The sequence below is a fragment of the Antedon bifida genome, chromosome 10 (genome assembly GCF_963402885.1).
Source record: "Antedon bifida chromosome 10, ecAntBifi1.1, whole genome shotgun sequence".
Classification (NCBI taxonomy): domain Eukaryota; kingdom Metazoa; phylum Echinodermata; class Crinoidea; order Comatulida; family Antedonidae; genus Antedon; species Antedon bifida.
The window spans coordinates 18,071,505-18,093,117 of record NC_136235.1 but is presented as its reverse complement, the minus strand read 5'-3'; the positions used below and the strand labels follow the sequence as shown (position 1 = coordinate 18,093,117).

The following is a 21,613-nucleotide window of genomic DNA, read 5'->3' as shown; positions in this document are numbered from 1 at the left end:
TCGATCCGATCCTCTAGGCAACCAGACGCCTACACTGTCTTTAAAGTTGTAGATTGTATGTTTAAATAAAATGGAATCACTTAGTTATGTAACACTAAAATCAGCAAACCAAGCAAGGGAGGCGGTATGTGGTAGTTATACGCTTCATATTCAAATGTAGCCTGAATAGGCCCTCTAGCTAGGCTAGGCTAAAAGTTAGGTTTGGTTGGGCTGCTCTCTCTCATTCGGCTGGTGGTAGGCTAGCTAGGCTGTATATAGCCTTGCCCTTGCTAGGCCTAGGTAGATTATACTAACTGTAGGTAGGTCTAGTAGTAGCTAGTAGGTAGGCTACTGCTGCAGCATCTGCTGGTGGTAGTGTGTGTTTTTGTGTGGTGGAGGGTGTAGTTATATTGTATTCACCCCGTTTAACAAAGTGCACCAGATACTCACCTATCTGGGAACTTCTTCCCGCTTGGGGCAAATCCAATTGATATATATAAATCCTCTGGTAATACTGCTAAAAGCCGTAATATCCTTCTAACCACGGCAAACTCCGTGGCTAACTGCCCCGATTCTTGGTCTGCTCCAACCGTCTGCGCATGACGCCCAGCCGTCCATACGTCACAAGCACTAGAACCAGGCGCCCGCAGACGGTTGGTAGGTTCGGGCCATTCATTTAGCGGCCACCCCCTTATGGTCGATACTACACTCCCCCCGGTTTTGAAAAAGAGGTAGTCCCCGGGGTCACCTGGCCAGCGTTGCAGCCCAGTCCCTGAGACTGGGTTCAATGAATTGCTAACTGGTGATCCCAAACGTAGCACCCGGCCGTGGGCCTGGTGCAAATTACAACTAAACGAGCTTCTGTTAACTGAACTAAAAATAACCGTACTCTTCTTTTAATTTTATTAATAAACCAACAAAAACACTTCTGGGCCCCTTGGCGGAGCAAGACTATTCCGGGATCAGATCCCGGCCATTCTTCCAGGTGAGGTCCAGAACCTCACTGGCCTCCATCCCCGTAATCTTCCCCAGGGCTTCGGCGGCGAAGCCGATGAGGTAGGGAGAGCCTACCCGGTGGCCCGCCGGACGAAAGTGAGGGGCGTCCGTCTCCAGTAGGACCCGGCGCTCCGACTGGTACATGAGGTATCTGCAGGCCTCCTGCACAGCTGGGCACGCTCGCCCTACCCCCAAATTGAAACTGAAATAGGTCATTGGGAAGAATCTCAGGAATTCCTCCACAATGAATACCGATGACGAGAAACTGTGCAAAATCAGTTTCTGTCCACGGGGTACCCCCACCAGCCGAAGAAGGTCCAGCCCCCGGAGGTAGCATTCCTCCCCCGTTGGGTCAGTCGCCGCACCCCGCAGGTGCAGGGTCAGCACGTGATGACGCTGGGGGCAGAAACATTCCCGCAAGATCCGCTCCAGGAGCCGATCTTGTCGGGGCCAGTCGGTGATGGAACGGTTGTGGTCCAGACCCACCTCTCCCAGCGCCCGAACACTCAGGTTCTGGGCCAACCCCCGAAAAGTAGCAAACTCCCGCGCCGACACCATGCGCGTGGGGTGTAGCCCAACGGAAACATGGTTGTACGGCGGCGACTGCATCAGGTTTATCTCCCTGAGGGATGGATAAGTGGGCGGATCACAGAAAACCGCGATTGCCCCTAGAACGGTGACCCTTGGGTCTCCTGGCTTTACAGGGTCTGCATCCCTCACCCGACGTATCTGATAGATTGGGGACAGCCCTAGGGCCGAAAATAAACGATCCGGGTGAAAATGTGCGTCAAAAGCGCACGGCGGAGGCGGGGTTTCCGGCACAGGGCCAGGACCCCGAGAGCCCTCCGTCGGCGCACGCCGCTTCCTCCCCCTTCTGTCAGCCGGCGTCTGGGAAGGCACTGGGACCTTCGCCTCCGCCCGTTCAGCCACTGCCATAAACGTAACCACCCCCACGAGTTTGGCCATGGCGGCCAGTGCTCGGTAATGTATTAGGAAAGCAGGGTGATTATCAACCCGTGTACACAGGTCCTCCTCCCTCCCCTTAAAAACCCCGTTCAGTTTGAGCATTGCTCCCTGGGTTTTAGGGTCCAAGGCTTCCCAGGACACATCCATGGGAAGAAGTTTCATTTCTTGCAGGCTCCTCAACAAATCATGTGGTTCTTGTCGTCCACCAGGTCGGACAATAATTCGCGCCAGCTCGCTCAGGGCTTGGGCCTGAACTTGCGCACGGCGCCCCGTACTCCGGGATTGTGGCCGGAAACAAGGTGGAAAATGCCGGGCCTGCATATGTGCTCTTAGATGACGAATACCCGTAGCATCGCATCCAGGAAAGCTGCACGACACCCCCTCGGTCGATGGTGTTGGTTCTTCGTCCATGACCACTACCACTCGGCTAGGAGCACCTCGGTCCTCCACTGGCGCCTCCCTCGCGCCCGGGTCACTGGAAAGCGAAGCATCATCGGCTTGGCCCGTCTTCCCCTCTGGTTTTGGGTCACTCATTATTAACTCTGAAACGATAGAAAAATACAAGCAATTAAAATTGAATTGATTATTAGATAGTAGGCGCCGCCGAGACTATAGCTGGCTCTCGGCAAGCGGCACATTTGTAACGGTCAATATTGAGCGCATCTAGCTGCGAAATATTGACACACACCCCGTGGTACCAGATGTCACAATAATCACATTGGATCATAAAAGCTCCACCCCAGGGCCGTCGGCAAAAACAATACAACTCGCCGCCCGTGGTGGTGTCTGCCCGGTCCCCACTCGCTGACGCAGTGGGCAACTGGAAGGTCTGAAGCCACTTGGGTAGCAACTTGTCTCTGCAAGGCTTCAGTTTATCGTGATTTAGCACCATAACTTTGTTCCGGAACTGAACCCGGAAAAGTGAGGGAGTTAGGACCCCCACGATAACCGCCGGTCCTTTCCATGGAGGACACAACTTTTTACTCTTGCCCTTGGGCGTGCTGTCATCCAAGGCATACACCCGGTCCCCCAACCCATAGGAACGTTTCAGTACCCGAAGGTCATAGTCCCTCTTCATACGCCGCTGGGCTTGCCGGAGAGTGGTGCGAGCTACCTCATGTGCATCTCGGATGGTGTTGACCAGCTCCGAGACATAAACCCCCACCCCCGGATCCGGCCCATCTCCTTGCAATTCCCCCCCAAACATGAGATCAGCTGGAAGGTTCACTTCCCGCCCCAGCATCAACATATTCGGTGTAAACCCGGTTGACCGATTAACGGTCGCCCGCAATGCCCCCGCTATTTGAGGTAAGTGGACGTCCCAGTCCCGTTGCCTCTTCCCCACGAAGCAACGAACCGCATCCATCAGTGTGCGGTTATAACGCTCGACCTGTCCGTTGGCGGATGGACGATAACTGGTCGTCCGGGTTTTGTGAATTTGGAGAACTTTACAGAGAGAACCAAAAAGTTCGCTCTCGAAATTACGGCCTTGGTCCGAATGAAGCTCGAACGGAACCCCAAACCGACTGAAAAAGTTAGCTACTAAGGCCCTGGCCGTCACCTCTGCAGTCTGTGATGGTAACGGACTAATTTCTACCCATTTTGAAAATTGATCCACCATCATCAGGATCTGGACGTTACCCGCCTCCGACTTAGGTAAAGGTCCCAGGAAATCAATGTGGACCCGCTCCATTGGCGCCCCTGCGTGAAACTCCGTTAACGGAGACCTGCCCTTACGTGCAGTCTTTTTGTTTTGATTGCAGATTTCGCAGGCTCGGATGTAGCGCTCCACATCTCTCCCCATCCCATACCAAAAGAACTTAGCTCGGAGGCGGAGTTTGGTGCGGGACATTCCCTGGTGCCCGGACGATGGGATGTCATGATGAAGCCTCAGAGCCTCGGCATGGAGTTCCCGTGGTAAAATTAGCCGCTCGCCCCCCATGTCATCCCTGAGAATGTACAGGAGGCCATCCTCCCCGATATGTAACCACTCTCGATTCAGCCATAGGTGTTTAGTCGCTGGACTGGATCTAAATAATTCCCCGTCTGGCGGTTCCCCCAATTCTAACCATCCCCTGATAACCGCTAAATCGGGATCTTTAGCCTGCAATTGCTCAAGCTCTTTACAGGAGTATCCCCAACACATGGATACCCGACCGTCGGGTTGTATAGCTGAAATCCCCCCCACATCGTTTTGAACCAAATTAATAGCACAACACGAAGGCCCCCGTACGACCTCGATCGTAGTCCCACCCGGGTCCACCAACCCCCCTTCATTAGGGTCCGGTTCTATCTGCCGGATTTGTGAGATCGGGACCACGTCATCTACGTCTTCCCGGAAACGGACCCACCGGCCATGCGCCCTGACACAATAAGTGCATCCCCCGCATGGTAAATCCCCGGGGTCAACTCCCTGCTCAAAGTGGTCAACCGGTTTGGCCTGACGGGATAACGCATCTGCATTCCCATGTAATACCCCCTTACGATGTTCCAGAACAAGATTATAAAGGCTGAGTTCCTCTATCCACCTAGCTAATTGCCCTTGGGGGTTTTTAAACGACAGTAACCAGACCAGGCTGTTATGGTCTGTTCTAACCCGGAAAGGTCTACCCAACAAATAGTGGCGAAAATGGCGCGTCAAATACACCACCGCCAATAATTCTTTTCGGGTCGTACAGTAATTGCGTTGCTCCGCCGTAAGTCGGGTGCTAGCATACGCAATTACCTTCTCCCGTCCCCCTTGTACCTGTATTAGTTCTCCCCCTAACGCCAGGTCTGACGCATCGACATCTAAAATAAATTCGTCCCTGGTATTGGGAAGGGTGAGAACAGGAGGTGTAATGAGAGCCAACTTTAGGCCAGCAAAAGCAGCTTGCTGTTCGGGCCCCCATACAAATGGGACCCCTTTACCCAGTAATTCGTACAACGGGCCAGCCTTATCGGCAAAATGGTCAATGAATTCCCGGTGGTAATTAGCCAGTCCCAGGAACTGTTGCAACTCCTTTACCGAGGTAGGTACGGCCCAATCTCGGACTACAGTAACATCCGTAGCCGAAACCGATAAGGTATCCCCACCAACTACCCGGCCTAGGAATTCCACCTCCCGTTGGAAAAAGATACATTTTTTCGGCTTGAGCTTAAGGCTGCTTGCCCGGAAACGCTCTAAAACTTGTCGGACATTGCCCAAATGGTCATCGAAATCCCGTCCCATCACTACAATGTCATCCAGAAAGGCAAGAACGGTGTCCCAGGCTAGCCCCCTCAATACTAAACCCATAGCCCGTGAAAAAGTGGCTGGGCAATTTGATAGCCCGAATGGCATTTTAACGAATTCAAATAGCCCGTACTTGGTAATGAATGCCGTCTTTCTCCTATCATTTTCCCCCATATTAATTTGCCAGTACCCCCATATGGCATCCAATTTGGTAAACCACGTGTTGCCCGACAGAGCGTCGAGACAATCCCGTACCAAGGGTAGAGGATAGGCGTCTTTAATTGTAACATTATTTAGAGCCCAGTAGTCGATACAGAACCGCACTGAGCCGTCCCGTTTGCGTACCAACACCGGTGGGGAGGCCCACTCGGACACTGAAGGCTGAACCACCCCTGCTTGTAACATTTTATCGATCTCCTTTTCCTCCTCCCCGGCAAAGTGCATAGGAGTTGGTCGGAGTCGTTGTCGGATTGGCGGCGCGTCCCCCGTATCAATAGTATGCTCGATCCCCTTCAGAGTTCCTATATCAAATTGATGGGCGGCAAAGACATCTTGGAACTCAATGAGCAGTTGTTTCACCCTATCGAACTCAGAATCGGACAAGGTTTTCCTTACATCCGCTAACATTCCTTCCAGGTGTTGTGGTACCCCACCCTGGTCCGTGGAGGATTTCTCTGAAGCGTCAACCCCTACGGTGGACACCGATCCCCCTTGAGAAGCATGATTACCTTCCCACTCAGTGGCATTCCCCACAACCTCTCCCTGTTTCAGTGTTACATATCTGCCCGTAAGATTCGCCACGCAAACTTTGGGAACAGTCCCACCCCGATGAATAGTGGCTGGAATTAAAACTTTCCCCTGATTATCGGGCTCAATGAAATAATCGGGGAGATGCTCCCCTGTTACATCTAACCGGCACAGTATATATCCCGCCGAAAACGGAGGAAGCACCCTGCGCTTGCCAACCGTCACCCGGGCAACCCTAGGGTTAACCTCCCCCACCTCTTTGCGAAGAGAAAGTGTACTTGTTCCCACAGATAATAATAATTTCCCACAATCGATAAGAGCTCGATTGGGTATCAAAAAGTCCCCTCCCAGCAACATATCGTCATTAATCGGCGCCACGTACATATACTCAGTGTACACCTCGGAACCTAATGCGAACGTGACTGGGCCTACCCGGTATCCCGGCATAGAAGTCCCCCTACCTGCTAATTTAAAGGAAAGCTCTGCAATTATTGGTGGGGCAGGGTCCAGCTTGGCAAATACCCGGTCTGAAAGAATTGTATAATCAGCGGCGGTATCTACTACAGCTACCGTGCGAAGCCCATTCACAAACACCGTGGCATGCAATGCATTCGCTGACTCCACTCTATTTACCACTATGCATGGTTCCCTTTCCTTTAAGCTAACTATATCCCCGGACACCGCCAGAGGATCCCCACCCGGGTACCCCTGTCCCTCTTCCTTTTTAGCGCACGAGCCTTCAGAACGCTGGCAGTCGGTGGTCAGGCCCCGACCCCCGACCCCTATTCGTTTAAAGGATCCTCTTGTTCCCCTACCTGCCTGGCTTGCCGCGCTAATTTCGGACATTCCCTTTTGAAATGACCCACCTCATTACATTCAAAGCAGCGGTCCCAGGTAGTAGTAGTGGATTGGGGAGGAGGTGGCGGCCCTGAACCCCCACCCGTTCGGTCCCCGCCCTCTACTATCTCCAGAACCCTTTTTAACAACCCTTTAACCTGGGCTAAATCCGCCTCGATTGCCATCACCCTCTTACCTAACCCACCTGGTCGGGCCTCGGACCCACCTCTAGGTGGTGGTCGGTAAAATCCCCTATTTTCCATCCCTGGCCTACGCTCGACTAACCGGACCAGGGGCTCCCCCTCCCCTTCACTATCGTTGTCGTCCTCCGGTTGGACGGAAGTGGAGGAAAGCGGGCGTGATTGCGCCATCGGCCTAGCCGAGACCGTTGGAGACCTGGCCTGGGGTGGTAGAGATGTTATTTCCTTTCCCCATTTTGTTTCATACAGAGATTGGAGGCTGTTAAATTTGTCGTACTTTCTAAGCGCCTCGGACATAGTCGCGCAGTTTTCAAAAAGTACCAATTTCCCCACCCCCGTGTTACGGCACCCAATACAGAACTTCATAGCTGAATGTCTCTGTATCCATTCATTGGAAAGTGGCTTGAAGGCTTTCCTAGTTAGGGTTAATACCCGATCGGCCCATTCCCCTACGGTTTCTGTCTCATGTTGGGATGCCGTCTCTAGTTTGGCCTGGAGGACCTCAGGAAGTTCATCCTCCGTAAATCGTTGGTCAAAGGCATGAATTATGTCCCAAAAGGAAATGTCCCCATCCATGGTTACTAAATTGGTGTAGAGGTCTGCCGCAGCCCCCTCCACGCACCAACAAAACGCCTCCTTCATTTCCCAGGGCGAAAGATGATGCTCTTCCGAAAAAGCCCTAAATCTACGTTTAAAGAAAGCCCAATTATCCTTCCCTCTATATACCAGGCTTCTCGGGACATCCTTAGATCGGAAAGGTTCCCATCTTGGCCTACCCCCTGCCCTATTACCCCTAGTTCCAGCCCTTGGACCTCTATCCCTTCGGTCCTGGTATAATACTGGCCTCTCTTCGTATCTACCCCAGGGTTGTGGAACGACCCATGAATAGTCCCAGTCCTGACGCCCTGGTCCCTCCCGTGGACGACCGGATGACCATCCATAAGGAGACTCGGACCCCTGGTATCCGTCCCACCTCCCGGATCGGTCCGAAGTCCAATCCGATTCCTGATGAGTAGGCCTGTGTGGGAGTCTTGGTCTGTCATCCCTTGGACGATATTCAGGACGGTCCCAAGTACCATCCCCAGGGAACCCGTTCCCTGATCTATCTCCACCCCATGAGTTCCCCTCTCTCGTATTTGCCCATTGTCGGCCTGTACCAACTTCGTAATTTTGAGATTCCCTCTGTGGAGCCGGATATCCCCCTTTTGATACCGGAGTTCCATATTCTTTATTCCCGCTAAACTCTTTCCCCCTTCCACATGAGGATATTTCCCCAGCCTTGTACCGGAGAGTCGCTGCGTAGTCTTCTGCGGAACCCACATGAGCCTCCTCCCCACTAGAGTAACCCTCTTCCTGGTTCTCTGGAGAAAGAGAGAATTCCCTAAAGGACATAAACTTAAGCTTTTGCTCAGTTTTACGGGAACGAGTATCGTCCTTCCCGGGACCCACCGCCTTCTTTAGGGCACTTTTAATTGTATCGGCGCCCTTACTAACCCCAGCAGACCCAGACGATGCCGACCCCTGCTGCTGCAGGACCATCGGAGACCTAACACCTAATCTATGATGAGCCTTATCAAATTCTACTCCCTTTGCCCCAGAGCCTCCCCTTTCAGCTCCACCCTCAGATTCTAAATGTTGGGCTGGAGAATGAACACTAAAATCATTCCGATCATCTACCAACGAAGACACAGAACCCAACATTCGACGAAAATCCTCGGGTGACAACCTAGGGTTAGGTGAAAAATCGAATCTGCTTAAGAATTCTGGCTTCTTACTCAGACCCTTAATAGAACTTAAATCTATTACGGATGAAATATTCCCCAATCTGGTCCTAAGGGACAAAATTTCGTCCGCCCGAACCACCCCTATTCCCGGAATATCGCATAATTGCTCGAGTGTACAGAAATTCACTCGAATGCGATTCCCGTCTATGGGCATGGTAATCCAGACGCTACTATTCACTAAAGAAACCCCGTACTTTATTATCACCCAACCGGGAATTTTGAACCCCGCCGCTGGAGATCGATTCTCGATTTCCAAAAGCGAAATAAATATTAATTTATCACAATCCCAATAGACACACAAATATATGTATCCAATTAAGTAATACTAACCCACCGTACCGCAATAACGCGGCAAATGCTTTTCCTACCGACCTTGGAAACTAATTTGCATAAATATGCGGAACAAGTGTGTCTTTTATCGCACACACAAATTCCTTAGGAAAACAAGCAAAAATACAGGAATAATTATCCTTTTTTGCTCGCAGCGCCAATATTGTATTCACCCCGTTTAACAAAGTGCACCAGATACTCACCTATCTGGGAACTTCTTCCCGCTTGGGGCAAATCCAATTGATATATATAAATCCTCTGGTAATACTGCTAAAAGCCGTAATATCCTTCTAACCACGGCAAACTCCGTGGCTAACTGCCCCGATTCTTGGTCTGCTCCAACCGTCTGCGCATGACGCCCAGCCGTCCATACGTCACAAGCACTAGAACCAGGCGCCCGCAGACGGTTGGTAGGTTCGGGCCATTCATTTAGCGGCCACCCCCTTATGGTCGATACTACAGTTATTAAGTGAAGAATGTGATTGTGAGGCCATCAATACATCATTGAAATTGTGCAATGACAAGGTCAAGGACCAGTTGACAGGTCTGATAATAAACTAAGGATAAACTAAACTAAATTTAAATAAAATTCAGTCGGTTCAGAACATCGTTGGCATAAAGCTAGGGGTTGGCGGTTCGATTCCCAGACGACTTTTAAGAAAAAGTGTTTATTTATATTTTACTAAAAAGTTAGGCTACTAGGCCTAGACCGGCTTATGGCTAAAACTAAAGAGGGATGTTTTTTTTTCAGCGTAAGCTATCTTTTTAACTTTCAAGAGATTCAATCAATATTTTGTACTAACTACCCATACATAGCCTGTATTCTTCATTTTTCTTTGGAAAATTTATTCAAACTTAAAAATCTAAAAAAACTTTATTTCAGGAAGAACAAAGGACAGAACAACGAAAACGAAATCTGTTAGTTCTTGTGCTTCATCACCTGGTCGATTCAGGATATTTAGAGTCTGCTAAAGCATTAGAATCAGAGGGAAACCTGAGTTTTAGCAGATTTGAAGTATGTGATAATATAGATCTACCAACTATTCTTATGGTAAGCATGATGGTGTCATTTAAAAATTATGTATCCTCTCTCGATTTTGAATTTAATGTAATAGGACTTACTGAAACTTGGCTTTCAAGCAAACATCACCTTGGTTTATATACACTTCCAAACTATACACCTATCTTTAAAAACAGAGAAACCCAGACAGGGGGATGTGTAGCATTGTACATACACTCAAATATATCATATCAAATAAGAAATGACTTGTCTGCTATGATAAACGAGGGAGAGTGCATTATAATTGAATTAAAAAATAATGATAAATCAATTATAAGTGGAATAATCTACAGGCCCCCTAAAGCCCATATTCCAACATTTAATAATCAACTTATTGAATTAATGCACATGATAAACAATGAAAATAAAAAGGCATACCTAATGGGTGACTTTAACCTAGATCTACAAAAATATAACTGTGACAATAATGTTCAAACTCACGTAGACAACATGCTAACAGAATCTTTCATTCCACTAGTCAATAAACCCACTCGAATCACAAAAGATACCGCAACAGTAATTGACAATATTTATACAAATTATCAGGAATTCCAAAATATTAACACAGGGATATTAGTTAACGACATATCTGACCACTTTGCAGTTTTCTGCATGGATGATTCAGAAAATTATTCATTACCACGATCAGAAAAATTTATAATAAAAAGAAGCTATACTGATCAACAAAAACGGCAATTTAGACTTGAATTACAGGGCTATGATTGGCAATATGTAACTAGCATTGAAAATGCGAATGAATCATATAAACGTTTCTCAGATTCTTTAAAAACAATGATAGATAAGCATTTCCCACTAAAAAGAGTTAGGTTAAAAGTAGATACAATTAAATCACCGTGGATAACATATGGAATTCAAAAATCTCTTTGTACCAAAAATAAATTATACATCAAATATAAACAGAAACCAACAGATATAAATAAATCTAAATATAAGAAATATAAAAATAAGTTAACATCAATAATAAGAGAAAGAAAAACTACTTATTACAAAAATGAATTTGAAAAGCACAAGAGTAATATAAAGAAAACATGGGGTGTCATAAACTCATTATTAGGTAGGAAGAAACATCAAGACATGCCTCAAAAAATGAAAATCAACTCCTATCAACTTAATGACCCAACATCCATAGCCAATGCGTTTAACACATACTTTATAAATATAGGTGACCAAATGACAGGTGATGATAACCGTAATAGTAACACCGAATATAAAATACAACATGACATTTTGAATTCAATGTTTTTTAGAGCTGTATCTGAGTCCGATATCATTAAATACATTAATGACTTAAATGTAAATAAGTCAAGTGGTTGTGATGACATTGGTACCATTTATATAAAAAATAACTCAGATATACTGGCTAAACCGTTATCTCATATAATCAATGTATCCCTTCAATCGGGTGTATTTCCTTGTCAACTAAAAATTGCTAAAACAATTCCTGTGTATAAAAAAGGAGCAAGGGAGAACATAGAAAATTATAGACCGATATCGATATTACCATGTATATCTAAGGTATTTGAAAGGGTCGTATATGACCAAACAATCGCTTTTTTGTGTAAATATGATATGTTACATGAATCTCAATATGGATTCAGGGCAGGTCATTCAACTAACCACGCCCTCCTACAAGTCCTTGATAAAATAACGACAGCCGTTGACAACAAGCAATTTATGATTGGCGTATTTTTGGATTTATCCAAGGCGTTCGATTCGATAGACCATGAATTATTGCTCACAAAATTGCCCCATTATGGAATAAGAGGCGTGGTTCTTGATTGGTACCGAAGCTACCTTAGAGAAAGACAACAATTCGTACAAATTGGGAAGTGTCAGTCTGTAACCAAAATAATAAAACAAGGCGTTCCACAAGGGTCAATTCTTGGACCCCTGCTGTTTTTGATTTTCATAAATGACATGTTTTCTGTAAGTAATGTCGTTGATTTAATAATGTTTGCAGATGATACGAATATGTTTTTACAACACAATGATGTCGTCACTGCCTTTACAATAATGACAAATGAACTAAATAAAATTGAGAAATGGTGTTAAAATAATAGATTAAATATTAATACAACCAAAACTACGTATATGTTATTTAGTGGAAAGAATACCAACATTGACATATCCCAATTTGTACTTTCAATAAATAGAGTTTCAATAGATAGAGTACCATATACTAAATTTCTCGGTGTCATCATTGATGAGAAACTGAACTTTAGACACCATACAAATGCAGTTTCTTGTAAAGCATCCTCAATAATTGGTGCCATGTGTCATATAAAACATTTAGTATCTACTGAAGTATTACTTACCATATACAAGACACTTATATTACCAGTGTTGACATATGGTATTATTGTATGGGGTGCGGGAAACAAAGACAATTTGGATCGCCTCCTTTTGCTTCAGAAAAGAGCTCTTAGGATTATTTGTAAGGTAGACTTTCATCATCCTTCTTCTCAGCTCTTTGTGAAAACGGGCACAATTAATATATTTGATTTGTATAAAAACAGTGTTTTAAATTTTATGTTTAAATACCAAAAAGGACAACTTCCAAAATGTTTTAATTCTTTATTCAGTTTATTTGATAATTATCATGCATATAACACTCGAAATAAAGACAATTATTGTATAAAATTAAAATCAACTAATATGGGTCAGCAAAGTATAGCATATAGAGGACCTAAGCTATGGAATCAACTTATAAGAAATATAAGAGAGAGTGAAAATATATCAATATTTAAAAAACTATTACTAAATAAATGCATTAATAGTTATAAAGAAACAATATATCTTTGCGAAAACAACATTTGTAAAATATGTCTAACTTTAACTTAATTAATTACATTTTCGTATATATTCTGAGACTGTGATGTATATATATATATATATTATATTATAGTACGTTGTATTTTCCTTCATTTATTTACTACATGAAAACATTTTTGTAATATATTTGTAAATTTATACTTTAAGTTAGGGTGCCACAGATTAAAAGCTTTGCTTTCTTGTGGTTATCCTGTTTTTCACACTTTATTGTACTTAATTTTTTATTTATATTTTTATGAATGTTGTGTGAAAAATAAAAGAATCAATCAATCAATATCACTACCATATTTGGGCACATACACTTTGTTTTTGTCAAACTACAGGTAGTTTGATAGTGTAGACAGAGCTTAAGTCTATCTAATAAGCACTTCTTTAACATAACTTAGAGTACATTTAAATGTGAATCTTTAGTATCTATAGTACATCCAATCACAAAAGCTGTCTGGTACAAAAGTTATTAAAATATATATTTATGTTGTTTGTGATAATGAAATGATAATAAATCATCATTTTTTGAAGTATGATTTTTCTAATGATTTCAAATTCATTTTTAGGAATATGAATCCTATTTCTATGTAAAGTTTGGGAAATATCCAAAAATAACAAAAAAATTATCATCAGGTAAGTTTTAAAAATTCATTTAAATACTGTATTAATAATAATATAATATAAATAAAGTTATTAAAGTTATATTTACTAATAGTTAATAAAAAAAAATGTTCTCCTCAATTCATTGAGCATAATGGTAAGACTAAGAGGGTTTATTACAAACAAAAAGGTATACTCTAATATGCCATACTGTATATTGCCTGTACAACAAGCTAGTAAATTTATTATATTGAATGTGTGAAATGTCTTTTTATGGGTTAATCTTATTGTAGTGATACTAAGATCAATATACAACAACTGTATTATTTTATTGTAGTATTTATAATTATTGTTCTGCACTTTAGTAAGCAGTATCATTAGTCTTTCTTTTGTCATTTACAGGTGATGTTCCTCAACAGAAAGGCAGCGGAAAGAGGTAACTTATTTCAAAGCTATACAGTAAGGGTAGTTGAGGGGGTGGGTAGCGTATGTTCCAAAAAGTTGAAAGTCGATGCCAAGTTAAGAGTTTAAATAATAATTCTAAATAACTAATTTTTATTTTACAAAACACTATAAATATTTGATTTATTATAATCTGGAGTACATAATACAGTATTAAATGTAAATGTTGACCAACTTAGTTTAATCTTAAATTATACAAATTTATAAATTATTTTTTACTATATTTAAATATTTATATAATGTTATTAACTTTTTCATTTATCATTTTGTAATTTGGGATTGGACCGTTCTAGAGGTGTTTACCACCTGTTGGTCCCATCCTTCACTGAATGTACTCTGTTCTTTATATGTTATGTCTTTTTCTTGCTTTGTATGTACATTTTTGTGAGAATTTGAATAAATAAAATATTCAATCATAAAGTACTTTTTAATTGAATTTTTAAATAATAAGATCTTTTCATTTTAATTAATCAACTGGTTGAAATTCATTACAGGAATCGAAATGGCAGTACTCCAAGTTTACCTAAAATTTCAGACCCAAAGGATGGCACCTCGTCGGCCACTTCTGCCTCGCGACGGCGACCAACGTCTTCAAATCCAGCAATGCGTAAGCAACTCAGTCTTGATCGGAAACCAAAAGAGATGAACATTAAATCACAGCAGGTAAATTATTTATAAAAGGCTTATATTTTTTTATTTAGATTTTAGTTTCTTTTTGAAATCTTCAATGGTTAAATAAGATTTACTCTCGCCATGTTCATCTTGTTGGTGCTGCACCTGACACTGTCTATCAGTTGGATGTCTCTTCACTTTAGGCTATATAATAGAAAGGTACAACATAGGTAACTGGCTAAATATTTCATAAATGATAAAAACGACCCGTCGGGTTGCAGATAAATAAAATTATTTTTATTTTGTTTTATTTATTATTTATAATTATTTTATTTTGAGAAGACGTGGCTGTTAAATTTTAGTGGGGTGGGGGGGCTAAAGCCTGTTTAAAGCCTGAAATTACACTACTATGATAATGTACAACTTAATGAAGTACTGAAAGTATAGAACCCCTAATTTGGTACAACCATATTAAAAGAACACTTCCCTGTGGAAACTATGGCTAACCCCTATTCAGATGACAGCCCTATTAAGGGGACAATTTGTTGGGTCCGAAATTGTGTCTCCTTAATAGGGTTCTACATGCAAAATGCGTAACTTAGACTTATCACAATGTAAAACCTTTTGTTATATTTCCAGGTTAATGGTAATGCTGAGCCACTGTCTGACCTAGCTGTATCAGGGTCAACAGTAGCTTCTCCTAAGGGCAGTGATGCAGACGGACATAGAGGCAACTCTGGTAAACTTCCTCCACGTAGGGGTCCGATAATTGACATGAAAGCCATGCTAAACAACGCAGTAAAGGGGGCTACACAAGAGTACCTTACAGATTCAGATCCTTCAGTAAGTATTTGACAAAAATTCAGCACAAAATTGAAACAAAAATCAAGCCTGTAACCAGGATTTGTAATTAAATTATTTCTCCATGATGAGGGTAAGCAAGCACTATTGGCTAGGGGACCTGAAGATAAGATTGTTTAAAGCTCTGTCTACACTATCAAACTGTATGTGACAAAAAAATGTGATGTGCCCATATATAGACATGATGATATCATATCACTACCATATTTGGGAATATCCCTACCATATTAGGACATGTCAGTTTGATAGTGTAGACAGAGCTTTAGGTTGAGCCTAGTAGATACAATGTGTCTGCTGATTAGGTAGGATTACCTATGTCATGAGCTGAGCTTGTTTACTAGAACTTTCGCTGCTAGTCTAGAATTTCCAATCTCCAGCTTGAAAAAAATGTGTCAGGAAGCCCCTGGCTACTATCTACAAAATATGTAATTCTGGAAGGTCCAACAAATCAAGTATTTTAAAAAATGTTTTATTCAGGACAGATTACTAAAACCTCTTGGAGGCTATGCTGGTTACTCTCTTGAATGGCGTGAATTAGCACAGAGCATTAGTAAAGATATTTATTTAAATAATCCGAACGTACGATGGGATGACATCATAGGTTTAGATGCAGCCAAACGTCTTGTCAAAGAATCAGTAGTCTATCCAATTAAGGTGAGTCATTTATTTAATTGTTTTTATTGCTTTAAAGATATATTGTCCCCCAAAAACATGAAAAATAAAGATGAATAAAATCAGACTTTGAATAGGCCATTTTGCAGTTTTAATCAAGTTATTCACTTCTGTAAAAAAAACAAAAACAACAAATTTATTACACTTGTAAAAAGACAAAAGAAACGGTTAATTTTAAACAAAAACCATTGTTTGAAAATTTAGGTATTTTTGCTTTTGCGTTCCAGTTTTTGATCAAAGTGAATAACTATTATGTGAAAGTAAAATTGCGTTTTCAACAAAAAAAGTATAAATTTTTAGGAGGGGCTATATATCTTTAATTTTCATTATTTGGAAAAACATTTGCCAACCAATTTGTCAGTAAAATCGATTCATTAACAAAAGCTCATTCAAATCTTGAGAGGTCATTATCTTCAATATGGGCCGAAATATAAATAGCACGCCCTCTGTTTTATATTGTCATGTATTTCTCTTACTTAATTTATTAGATTATTGCAGCAATCAGCAGTCATCATAATATACCATTACATTAAAATTGTTATTTCTTAATTTGTAACAGTACCCACAACTTTTCACTGGTATACTGTCACCGTGGAAAGGTCTGTTATTATATGGTCCACCTGGCACCGGTAAAACACTGCTAGCCAAGGCAGTAGCTACCGAATGCAACACAACATTCTTTAACATATCAGCATCTAGTATTGTGAGCAAGTGGCGTGGGGATTCAGAAAAACTAGTTAGGGTAAGTATTGACTTTTCAGAATAGTGGCCCAAACCAATTTTTCAGACATTCAGAATTGACAGTATTTGTTTTTGTTCTTTATGTTTGGTAATAAAAAAATAATTTTGTCTCGTATTTTCAGGTATTATTTGAACTTGCAAGATTCCATGCACCATCCACGATATTCCTTGATGAGTTAGAATCATTGATGAGCCAAAGAGGATCACTAGCTGGAGGGTCAGTCAATAGCATTTTTGTACTTACTATTGTTTGCAGTAGTGTTTTTTCATAAGACAATTTTGCACACCAATTTTGTGATGTACTGACCAGTATGTTAGCTAACACAATTATCTGTTCTCATTTCAGGGAGCATGAAGGCAGTAGAAGGATGAAAACAGAGCTGTTAGTACAAATGGATGGGCTGGCTAAATCTGATGATCTTGTGTTTCTTTTAGCTGCATCAAATTTACCTTGGTAAATACTTTATTTCTATAATTTATACCTCTACAGTATATTCAGCTACACTAGTCTAGATGACAAATAGTGGATATTAATATCAGTGGGTTTTTTATCCCATATACTATAATGGCATAAAATAGTGGAAAGCATAATTTTGCAAGATAATTATGATTAATATGATGATAATGATGCTGTTACAAAACACACTCAATTATTGTTCAACATAACATTAACTAGACTCAGCTAGCAATCTCCAGCAATTACTGTAATAACCATTTAAGTAATAGCCTCTGCAGTCTATGGGTCGTCAGTGAGTCCTGTTGGAGGCATTTTATCACAGGATCAATTTATAGGGCTATATCCTATAGCTATGCTACATAGAACCATTGTAAATATGTTACACAGTATCCCAGTTAAAACATTATATTACCTTGTTAAATCTATCTTATAACAGTGTAAATGTAACAACAATTACTGTAGTAACCAATTATGTTTTAAATAGCCTCTGCCTGCATTCTATGGGTCGTCAGTGAGTCCTGTTGGAGGCATTTTATCACACGATCAATTTATAGGGCTATATCCTATATCTATGCTACATGGAACCATTGTACCTATGTTACACAGTATCCCAGTTAAAACATTATATTACCTTGTTAAATCTATCTTATAACAGTGTTAACAGCACATTTTATATCTGTAAAATAAATCTTTTAAATGATTTAACCTTACAGGGAGTTAGATCATGCCATGTTGCGTAGATTGGAGAAACGAATTCTAGTTGACTTGCCAACGACGGAAGCAAGAGAGAAAATGATTCAATTTCATTTACCACTTGAACTCAACCCAGACTGTGCATTATCTATTAAAACCAATTTAGACTACAAACAATTAGCAACAGTAAGTACATCATACTAAAAACAAATACATTACCACCAATTACAGGATGGGAAACCCAAACAAAGTCGCATTTAAGGCTTAGATAGTGGTGTTAAATTGGCTGTCAGAATCCTGTGGCAGGGTTTGACACAAGGATCCTGGGTTGGTAAGCAATTAAGCACCAAACCACAGTATCACCACTATGTTTATCTAAAGCGTGGTTCCCACTAGAACGCAATGTAATGTTAATAAACAAAAAGTGCTGTATTGCGTAATCACAAGTGGAAACCGACGACACAACAGTGCTGCAATCATCGCAAAAGGCAAAAGAATACTGGAAAACATATTACAGCACGTACCCAAGTATGCAGGTTGAACGAGGTCAAAGTCTACGGCGACTAACACACAACTAAGCAGGTTTGATTTTACGCAGGCAGGAGCAAACACAATTATTGGAATGGCATTTTCTTACGTTGTGTTGGTTACATTGCTTCGCTAGTGGGATCCATGCTTAACATGTGCCCAAAAGCTTTTAAAGTCTGTTGGATGCAATAAAAAGCAAATTAAATATTTCATACTCTTAATTTATAGAAAACAGAGGGATACTCTGGATCTGATTTGAAGTTAGTTTGCAAAGAAGCTGCGATGAGGCCAGTTAGAAAAATATTTGATATACTGGAGTCAGCGGAGATAGGTAGGTTTTTTATTACACTACACTTAGCTAATGTCATCAGCCGCTTCCCGGTACTGTATCTATTAATGTTTGTCTGAAATAACTTTAATTTACTTACCAGCAGTTAAAGCTACATGCTATACTTGTATATATATTGTGATACATTTTCTCCCTCTGTTGATTCCATGCTATGAATATATTTATTCCTAAACAGACCGGCATAGTAACATGTATTGGTTGAGTAAGTATTGAGAAGGTTTCAGGTTGCTGTTTCTAATTTTTGTAATAATTATTTTCAATGTTTTGCTGTGAATAAAAGGTCTCAGGAATCAGTTTATCGGTTTTATTGATCATAGTAGGAGCACAATTGTGAAGCACAGTCAATCACACAGTGGGATGACTTCAATTTGATGATAAAATAGAAATGTTGATACCACAATAAGTTTGTGCAGTATACACCTGTGTACCATGTGTGTGAAAATGGATTATATCTTTTAATGTTGACCGAATATTATTTCTTATAGAGGATGAAGCTATTCCAGAGTTTACAATTGATCCCATTGCAACAGAAGATGTGGAAGCAGTCCTTAAGCATACAAAGCCTTCTGCACGGATGTTACAGAAGAAGTACATGGAATGGCAAAAGGAATACGAGTCTGTGTAAAGACTGGACATTGATACAGCACTATATCTGTAAATCTCTGTCTACACTATCAAACTAGTCTGACAAAAAAAGTGTGGTGTGCCCAAATATAGTAGTGATATGCCCAAATATGGTAGTGATATGACATCATCATGTCCATATATGGACGCATCACATTTTTTGTCACATAAAGTTTGATAGTGTAGACAGAGCTTAAGTTGGGTATTAGAGGATACAGTTGGTACTACAATGTGACAATTCTGTGTAAATTGGGTATAAATACAGCAGGTTGTAGTATTTTTATGTCATTAAGTTTGAGAATTTTTGTGATATTCAGAGGAAAAACCAAACTTTAAAAGCCTCCGGCCAACCTCTTGTTTGGGTGTTGACAAACGTCTTGTGAAAATGGCAGAAAACTACTAGACAATAGGATACAATGAAACTGTGTTTGAGACTTTAAAATAATTTCTTGATAAATGGAATTGCAATACTATAAAATACCTTGAATTTTAGTAGGTTTCTAGATAAGTGACGTTTAAAAAAAAAAGAAATGGACAATATTAGCTATATGAACAAACAGTTTGGATAAGCCTCCGCAATGTTATTTTATTATTTTCTTTAAAAGGAGTACTGTACATATTGCAACTATATTGGTATTTTAAAGTGAACACAAATATAGTAGGACTCTCCTTTGGGAAACCCCTATTAGGGGACACCTCGATTAAGGGGACACTTTCCTGTGAAACAAATGAGGGGAAATATAATAACGTAACAACCATCCTCTATTTAGAGGATGCTGTTTTGGGTCCTGAAGATGTCCCCTTAATAGAGGTTCTACTGTACATTATAAAAATGATGACAACATTACGAGCACTTAGTAGAACTTTTTTCAATCCAGGTAAAAGAGGGAGGGGTTGATTATAAATGAAAGAGGCACATTGTTTAAATGCTAGATTTAAGTTCTTGCCTAAAGCTCTATCTACACTATCAAACTATGTGACAAACAAATGTGATGTGCCCATATATGGACATGATGATGTCATACCACTACCATATTTAAGCATATCACTACCATATTTAGGCACATCACACTTTTTGTCTAACTAGTTTGATAGTGTAGACAGAGCTTTATATGATGATGACCAAAGAAGATGACTCCTTTATCGTCTGATGTCATATGAATAGACTGACCCAACTGCCTTACTAAACCTATAGCAATTTAACTCATTTTTTATAATATAAGAGCCTGTTTATGTTTGTATGGAGCATCTGTTTTATGCAATGTGTTTTTAGTGCAATGATGTGGATGAAAGTGAATTATAGTATAGAATTATGTAAAACTGTCTGTGTTGCTAAAAAGTATCCAAAATAATTATATTAATTTGTATGAGGGGTCACTGTGAGGGCACATTCCAGGGAAATCTTGTTTAAATACAGTAGACCGGACACACCTATTAAGGGGCACTTATAACATTAACAAGGTGGAATATATGTTTTACCTTTACAGCAGAACAGCAGATGGGGAAATCCATATTGGTGAGAAATGTTAAGCTCTGTCTACACTATCAAACTTTATGTGACAACAAAAATATGATGTGCCCATAATGGACATGATGATGTTATATCACTCCCATAATTGGGCATATCACTACCATATTTGAGCACATCACACTTTTTGTGTCAAACTAGTTTGATAGTGTAGACAGGCTGAGAGCTTTAGTCATGATGATTGTTTCCTAAATGGGTATTCTAAGCTGTATGTTGATACCTGAATGTTAATGTCCCATTTATATTATATCATATTTGTATTAGTATATTTTATTAAATATTACCTTTGGCAAACAATATATAAATTTGTTTCAGGTACTAACGACGATAAAATTGCAAAAGGCATCTGAAAACATATAATAAAATAAAGCTAACACTAGTTATATTTGATAAAATTAAAAGAGGTAAATACATATTCATGTAAATATGCACATTTGCCAAAGCACCATAGATATTTATATAAATGCGGATACAAAATAAAGTTGTGGCAAAAGTCATATTTTATGTAAATATTTGTGTTTTATTTATTAAT

General features: G+C 40.9%; 1 protein-coding gene across 1 annotated transcript; it reads left to right on the top strand.

The window, feature by feature from the left end:
- Positions 1 to 13: 13 nt before the first annotated feature.
- On the top strand, positions 14 to 21,579 carry LOC144853581 (katanin p60 ATPase-containing subunit A-like 2). The gene is made up of 13 exons (XM_078711295.1): positions 14 to 124; positions 9,937 to 10,104; positions 13,521 to 13,587; positions 13,957 to 13,990; positions 14,511 to 14,679; positions 15,268 to 15,471; positions 15,967 to 16,143; positions 16,721 to 16,903; positions 17,025 to 17,119; positions 17,249 to 17,356; positions 18,073 to 18,238; positions 18,809 to 18,911; positions 19,415 to 21,579. The coding sequence occupies exons 1-13, from the start codon at positions 71 to 73 to the stop codon at positions 19,552 to 19,554; spliced, it is 1,668 nt and encodes a 555-aa protein (XP_078567421.1). The 5' UTR covers positions 14 to 70; the 3' UTR covers positions 19,555 to 21,579.
- The last annotated feature ends 34 nt before the right edge of the window (positions 21,580 to 21,613 follow it).